This window comes from Actinia tenebrosa, unplaced genomic scaffold (genome assembly GCF_029948245.1).
Source record: "Actinia tenebrosa isolate PJP-AT-01 unplaced genomic scaffold, QUT_ActTen_1.0 PGA_scaffold6__47_contigs__length_16458017, whole genome shotgun sequence".
In the NCBI taxonomy this organism is placed as follows: domain Eukaryota; kingdom Metazoa; phylum Cnidaria; class Anthozoa; order Actiniaria; family Actiniidae; genus Actinia; species Actinia tenebrosa.
The window spans coordinates 1,892,446-1,900,634 of record NW_028292583.1 but is presented as its reverse complement, the minus strand read 5'-3'; the positions used below and the strand labels follow the sequence as shown (position 1 = coordinate 1,900,634).

The 8,189-nt window shown below is 37.9% G+C and overlaps 2 protein-coding genes across 2 annotated transcripts; one reads left to right on the top strand and one right to left on the bottom strand.

Moving 5' to 3' along the window:
• Positions 1-210: 210 nt before the first annotated feature.
• Positions 211-3,932, bottom strand: LOC116307688 (uncharacterized). Its single transcript, XM_031717968.2, has 2 exons — positions 2,135-3,932; positions 211-1,542 (listed from the first exon to the last, which is right to left on the bottom strand). Exons 1-2 carry the CDS (start codon positions 3,789-3,791, stop codon positions 419-421), a joined length of 2,781 nt encoding a protein of 926 aa, XP_031573828.2. The 5' UTR covers positions 3,792-3,932; the 3' UTR covers positions 211-418.
• A 1,010-nt stretch (positions 3,933-4,942) lies between these two features.
• Positions 4,943-8,033, top strand: LOC116307691 (aggrecan core protein). Its single transcript, XM_031717979.2, has 4 exons — positions 4,943-5,254; positions 5,737-6,111; positions 6,884-7,270; positions 7,545-8,033. Exons 1-4 carry the CDS (start codon positions 5,179-5,181, stop codon positions 7,622-7,624), a joined length of 918 nt encoding a protein of 305 aa, XP_031573839.1. The 5' UTR covers positions 4,943-5,178; the 3' UTR covers positions 7,625-8,033.
• The last annotated feature ends 156 nt before the right edge of the window (positions 8,034-8,189 follow it).

The following is an 8,189-nucleotide window of genomic DNA, read 5'->3' as shown; positions in this document are numbered from 1 at the left end:
CTAAATGTTTTTATATGGCAAAGAACATGCACTGATCTAATCTGAGTAAAACATTAACATGGAAACCTTTAAAAAACACGTCCGCAAAATGCTTTTAGCTCAAAATATACCTTAAGGCAATCTGGATGAAAACTTAAGCAGTGCTTTAAGAGAAAAAACTTCCAATACAATTCTTTCATATACACTACAATTTATTATCATACAAATTTTTAGGCATTGTATAGTTTATAAGTATTTTACATTTTCAAAAAAAATATTCCTGGTGCCAATGGCCAATTTAATATTAACATTTGTACAAAATTCTACAAATTTCTATAATAAAAAGATAAAGTATATACAAATTAAAACATGCAAAATAAAAATTATATGCTTTACATTTTCAAAAACAAAATGTGAAATCATTCCAATGGCCAATTATTTATTTTTTCTTGATTGTGCAACATTTTTTCAAGGTAAGAATACAGTCTTTACCTATTGCTAGAAGCTTTTCAAGTCTCTGAATTCTACCGTCTTTGTAGAGTAAAAATGGGTCTTGACACAAGTATTCAATTCTGTCAGCAACAAAAGCTAGTTGTGACATTGTCTGCAAGCCAGACTTGCATTGAGCTCTAGAAACACCAGCTTTCTTAGCAAAGCCTTCCAGCACAAGATGAGCTTGGAACTCTAAATCTACCGCTTCTCGCACAGTCTCTGATATCCCATTTTCGACAATATTCTCCATATGTCTTGATACACTTGAGTCTGTTAAAGCTTCTTTGGGAATCTTTGAAGAAAAAGTTTTGTAGCTGGTGACACCAGTTTCTAAGGCTTTTGCCTTTGTGACCTTGGCAGAAAGCTGCTTAGGAGCTCTTGCTTGAATGCTTTTAACTACAACATTCATTAGCTTTAAAATCTGGTACTGTTTGCTCTTGTAAGAAAGTTCAACTTTAGTAAGGTCGTCAGTTTCATCTTTGTTGCAGCTGTGTCCGTACGTAGCGGGCGTGCTGCAGTTCCAGCAAAAGTGCGTTTGACACAGTATGCACAACATGAACTGACAGCCAAAATGCTTTTCAATAGGGTAGTCACACTGAGGGCAATTCTTCACCATAACTGATGTAATCAGTTCTTTAGTATCTTGCAACACAATCTCTCTGTAGTCCTCTCCTTTCTTATCAAAGACTTCGGACTCTTTACAAGTTGCTGGCCAGTGTGATGGCTGTTGGCATTTAAAGCACCAAGCAGTTCCGCAATCACACAAGACTGTCATTGCGTCAAGCTTGGGTGCTTTTGCCTTGATGACCTTCTTGCAACCATTTTCTGGACACCACTTCCAATTTGGACTTGTTTCCAGCTCCTTGTTAAACTTCATGTTGAGGAACTTATTATACCATGCAGGTACTATGGCCATGATTATAGTGTCATCTACTTTACTGCTGCAGCCTTGGCCTGGACATCTGATGCAAGGAATTCCTTGGGTGATTTGGGTTTTTAGGTGACCTTTCCAGCAATCACTACAGAAGGCATGCCCACATTCTGTTAGGCTTGTCAACATGGTGTCATCACCTACAGCAAAGATAAAGAGATAAACACTGTAAGCTAATACATCTTAACAATATTTTTTACCCTGATGAAGGACTGACACTGGACATCAAGTCAGAATGTACAAACATTTTAAAACTAAGTTTAAGTTTCCATCCTATTACTCAGCAAGTATTCAACGCAGTCATTGTCTGCCTATCTTTACAAAGGAGTATCTAGTAAGCACTTCAGTACTCCGGTTTTACTCCCTCGCTCTGCTGTGAAAACCCAGTATATAAAATTCCAAATATCATTGTCAATTCCACCTGCCCTACATGTAACTTAGATCATCCCAGATGTTGTTTCAGAGCTCAATCAATTTCAAGTTTTCAATGCCATCGCAATTTGTGTTACTAAATATATGAAAGAGAGGATATATTGCCCAAACAAACACCATCTGGCTTACAAGGTACATATACCATATGGTACGATAATAATTTATTCATATGCCAAAAATCACTGTATAAAGAGATAGGCAGAATAACTTTTCTCTCATGTAATACCAGCATTATTTATGATAGAGAATAAGTGTATTATTAACTATTTTTATTGAAAAAAGTTCAGAAACATCAAATACCTTCAAAAGTTTCAAAGCAGATTCCACAGTCCATGGACAGCATCATCCACTGTGAATCCAGCACATCATCTTCACTATTGCATTCAAGAGATACTTTTTGAAATTCATCTTTAAGCTTTTGTTTAGCAGTATCCAAAGTGAATGCTTCAGATTCCCATCCACAGACTTTATTCAAAAAGCCAAGACGTCTTACTGTAGTCTTACGACTACAAGATTGTTTCAAAGATTCTTTGGCATCACTAGAAGCAGCAGTCATTACTTCTACTGCAGTGTTCACAATTTCTTTGATCCTTGTAGGTGCTGACATGTTTGCTTGAACAATGTTTGAAACAAAATCCTGTACTACCCCTGCAAAGACAGGCTTTTCAGATCCAAGTGCTATAGGTACCAAGCTAACAGTTGTTGGGGCAGATGCTCCATCTCTTGGAACTTTTTCATCCACTTCAAAGAGTATAATGCTGCTGAAATTAAGGTATTTTCTTGGCAAAAGACTGGTGATGTCAAGGGTGAACTTTCTTGGCGATATTCCTCCCTCGGAGTAGACATCGGCCCAATCACTCCTTAGTTTTGATACTTCTAGGTCCTGCATGGCAACATTGACAGTGATTGCAAGTTTGGGTTCTTCTGGTAATGTAGTGGGATCCTGGTACGCAACTGTTTTGACAGATTTTTCTGCTGGGTTTGTGGACGGCTCAGAATCAATATACATGGCACATCCTTTGCCATACTTCCTGACAGTAGATGACAGAATGCAAGGGAAAATTTCACTTCCCACTTCTTTTGCACTTTTACTTCCCTTCAAAAGTCCTTCGATATACTGTCCCATGGGAAATGAAGTCGATCTGTCAACTTTTTCAGAATTCATTCCTCTTACAGTATTTGGAAAATGCTTTCTAGGCACAGTCCTAACTTTGCTTTCCATAGCCTTTGCACGTCTCTGTTTTGGCATGTCACTAAGGAAATCTTTGGCTTTGTTAATGGACAAATCTTTCACTCCATAGAATCCCAAGAGCAAACCTTTGCTCTTCTGGCCTTTGCTCTCGCTTTTTCCCATCATGTCATAAGTCTCATATAAAAATTGGTCTTCCGACATATTCGGCCATGAAGTTGAAGGTGGTGGGCGGCAGATCTCATAACAAACTTCCGATGGCTTCTCATTCTCTCCCAGGCGTCTAATATCAGTCAGATAAGAGTATTTATGTTTCTTTGGTGTCAGAAGTTTGCCATCTTTATCACTGTAACACGACAAACAATCTGCTCTTGTTCTTGGAAATTCTGTATGAATGTGTCTCTCCACAAAACAAACATTTAATTCTTGTTCTTCGCCTTCATCTTCGAAAACATTCTCAGAATCCCAGCCCCCTCGTTTTTGCACAAGCTCTGGTAAAAGCCAGCGTTTTCTCTTCCCAAGAGAAAACTCGACATAATTTCCAAACTGGTTTGGACGTGGTGTAGGACCGAAAGGGAGCCCATCTATCAAGCCATATCGATCCTCGAGAATTGATTCTTTCTGTCTGTCAGAGAATCGTGCGGCATTTTTCTGGTATTTGACGATCACGCCTTGCTTATTTAGCCCAAAGCTAGAATTTCCTGCAGGATTCCTTCGAACTGTCCTTCCACAATGGACGCCTTTCTTGCCTCGTTGATTCCAAACCATCTCTTTTCTCAATTCTTAACGCTTCTCTATATTTATCCAGATAGTTAGGCGACAGCTGTTCAGCTAACTGACCCAGCTTCATAATAAAATACTTCTTTATTTTCCTTTTATAAAACTTTTTGAAGAAGTTACCAAGTCTGGTGCAATCTGAAGATACACGTATATAAGAATTATTTTGATTGGTTTAGCATTGTTTGGACCAATAGAAAGTCTGATTAGAATATTCTAATAATAACTATATACGTCAGTGACATCATATTGCAAATCCATGGTGAAATACAAAGATAAAAAAAAAACCATAACAGTGTGAGCGCTAAAAAATAAATTTAGCTTAGAAGCTAAAAAACTGAAATAACTGAAAATATATATTTGAGAAGATTCAAAATCGAAAACTTCTTACGATATTTTCCTGATAATTAAGAAACGGGTTCCCTGTGGAAATTATGCCACAGGTAGACCAAGCAATTGTTACACTTGAAAGCCAGTAGGTATATTAAATGTAGCTCTATAAGTGAAACATCAGGCTAGACTATAGTATATACATAAACATATGTCGTGCCGCATAATAAAAACTATTCATTAAAATGACTTAGTTGATAATTGTTGACTATCGCAGCCGCATTTTTTAATTTTCGAAAGCTGAAACTCGGATTGTATGTTTGTTTGAAAAAATTAATAAAACGGTGAACGAATCCCGCAGTTATATCGCACTATTTTGTAGTTTGGTTAGTTAGAGCGACAGAAGGTCTAGAAAGGAAGCTATGACTGTAACATTAATCCGTTTATCTGATTCAGATAAAATGACTTCTGCTTTGGGTAGTGATTCAAAATTTAAGTTTTGCCTCAAAGCCCCCAGTTCGAATACTATACGTATTTATATTTTTCTGAAAAAACTGTATTAGTTCAATAAATCGAAATTTGAACTTAAAAGAATGATTTTGATTAGAAATATGAAGAATTTAATACATCACGTGGTCTTAGTTGAGTAGGTCATTTATATATTTGGTTGGTCGGTCGGTGTGTTTGAAGTGTGTTCATATGATTTAAGGTATCTTTACCTCATGCAAGTCCTATGTATTGGTTACATATGTCATAATAAAGGCCCTTCCTTTAAGGTGCACCATCAATCAGATTGTTTCGATTTCCTTAATTGAAGCTTGTTATGTTTCCCTCAGAGCATGGAATAATCGTAACTTCACTTTATCTAGATTTCATTGTTTTGTCTTCCTGCATTTGCTTTTACCAGTTCAAATCACGCGCTTTCATGTTACTCCCACGAGCTCTCAAACCCTAAACTAAGAATAGTAATTTTTTTGCTTTGTGTCTCAAACCTTTGATTGCCGAGGTTTTCTGACAGATTTTCGCGTTGCTTGGAGTACATTGAACCATGAATCATAAAGGACTTCAGCACTCTTTCATTCTTTATGTGATGTGGGTGTTCCTACAAAGCGCGACATGTAAATGTAAGTAAGACTTGCTGTATTTGTAAAACACAGACTAAAGGAAGCGAACGAGAATTGTTGCCAATTTTAACAGGATGTGAAATGGACTAGAAATGTACATTTCTTTCTAGTACCTTTACATACCGGACTGTCCCTCGTTAGTTCATCTGTTGTGTGCTCAATGGTGTTGATGGTATAATAGCCTTGGTTAATTTACATAACCCGTTCTCACACACGAGCATTTTTTTTTTTTCGTGCATATAGGCGGATCCCTTGCAGAACATGACTCCATTAAAATGCTCCCTCAGTGATTCACATTTTGATTTCTTATTTTGAGCCTGCGTTCGTCCTGGCCTGCTGTAACATGCGGTGCTCATCAGAAGGAACAAGACCAAGCAACGCAGGCTCAGGGGAGGACATAAACTGAAAGATCTAGCGCGCTCCGTCATCATTGGTTACGACTTTATCTTTATTATTAAAATACTGTTAAATTCCCCCCACAGCCATTTGCTCCGTGGGTTTTCTTAAGAAAACACAGTTCAATGAAACTAGAGGGAGCTTTTCTAGCCCAAACTACCCGAGCACCTACCCTGACAACACGACCCATACTTGGGACATCACCATGGCAACAGGTGTTCGTATTCAGCTGTACATTTTCATTGACGAGGTTCAGGAGCGAAGACAAGGAAACCAAACTGATTGCCAGGATTCTATAGAAATCCAAGACGAAGGTAGAGAAAACACGCTGGTAATGAGGACGTGTGGGAAGCAGAAAGTTTCATCTTTTTTGTCGCGAGGTGCCAACTTGGTTATTCAGTTTTCTTCTGATTGCTCTGTGGGGTTCAAAGGATTCAGAGCTGTGTTTTCAGCCTTTAAAGGTAAGTAGGTTATGCAATGGGCAATGTATCCAACAACATGCAAATACCAAGAATATAGATGCAAGTCTCTTTGTTATTTTTGCTTCCTTGACATTAGCCCGAAGTTCTTCTGGGCTGAGTTCATCATTGACAAAAACTTTCTTAACTATGATTTTAAAGAATCTAGTGCTTTGGCAAGGCTGCTAGCTAGAGAATTTGATCTGACAATGACTCTATCTGACAATGACTCTTTGACAATGACTAGTGAATTTAGTAAATCTGGCAATGACTAGATTAAGCTTACCTTATTTTTAAGTGAACATAGATTTCATTTTGTCGTTTTATTGCCACTTAAAGTTTTATATTGTCGAAGATGTGAATCAAAACTTGCAGATATTATAGCGATGAAACACTCAACATTGTCCGGGTCCACCATTTTGAATTTTGCTGAGAAACCTGGCATTTAACAAAGGAAGCCCAAAAGGCTGAGAAACCTGGCATTTAACAAAGGAAGCCCAAAAGGTTTAATAACACAGCAAAACAATGTGTGTGAGAATGTTCAAATACTCATTATGTGAAAAATTTGAGAATTAAGAGCCTTGAAACTTACCTTAAATATTTTTCGTATCGTTTTCTCACTATGGTAGCGATTTCAGCTGATTTCGACGACTTTTAAGACCTTTCTGTGGTAATTCTTTCTTTCTACTAACTGACAAGAACAACATCTGCTCTCAACTTGAAGTGAGAAAATCTTGATTAATATTGAACACCAAATTGTTTCTTATAACCCTAGACATATGTCCCGAAGGCTGGTTTTACTACGATTATTCGTGCTACAAGCTATTCAAAAGCAAGACAACCTGGTATAACGCTCGTGAAGCATGCCGGGAAATGAATGGTGACCTGGCAAGCATATCTAATGCTGACGAACAACAGCTCATTTCCGGTATGACGTCGTGGAATGGCAAGGAGCACTATTGGATTGGACTTCATGACGTTGAAAGAGAGGGCGAGTATAACTGGAGCGATGGAAGATTGCTTAAATACGAGAACTGGAAAACCTTGGAGCCAAATGATGACCATGGAGGGGAGGACTGCGTTGAAATTGCTTCAAAAGATCCAAAATGGAACGACGATGACTGCCAGAAACATTATGGTTTTATCTGTAAGACGTCGAGAGGTAATGAAGAATGAAATTAAATTAAAATAGTTTGCTGAATTAGATTTTTCAATAACTGTGCACACATACTGCGAACACATCTGCACACACACACTGCGCACACATACACTGCGCACACATACTGCGCACGCAGTGCATGCTGTCACAGCTTTCAGCATGATACAATCAATATATTTTGCACAAGGAATTTTACTTGAAAAATCGTCGAAAATTAAAAACATTTCAGTAATTGTTTTCTGATAAACTTTTAACGATTATTTTCGATTCATTTTAGCTCCGACTGTGAACGAAAGGGGATGGCTTGTAATGAACTTGCTTTGTGCTCTCACACTCTGTACACTGTATGTTTACTAGAAAGAATACTGTACGCCATTGCAACTGTCCCGTACATTTAGTCTCCTCCAACAACGAACGTCACCTCTTGGGGATCCTATGCTGGATATTGGAAGAGGGAAGACTGAGAATAGAGACTTAAGGACAAGAAGCACATTTTAACTTCCGTTTTCTCTTCTCCTTTCCTCTCCTCTTCATCCATCTACTCTCCCCGTTCTTTTCTCTGTACTACGCAGGACCTTAAAGGTAGAAATGCTCCGAGGCGGCCAGGTTAATTAGCATGCACAAGCGAACATAGATTTGTAGATTTTCCTCTCATCACAGTTGTTAGCCTGTTGCAGGCTATCCATTGTAAATTGCATGGGTATATACAATTATATATATGAATTATTGCTGTATCTTCAAATATACATTAAACGAGGTAATGGGAATAATATGTCTTTGATTATTAACATCGAGTGGCACAGATCACTAGATAAAGAGTGAATGTTCCTTGTGGATAGACCATGTGTCATTCTCTTGATAAGATCCTTTGTTTCAGTTGTATCCATATTCATGTGTCTTCTCGTGCGCAACCGGCAAACAA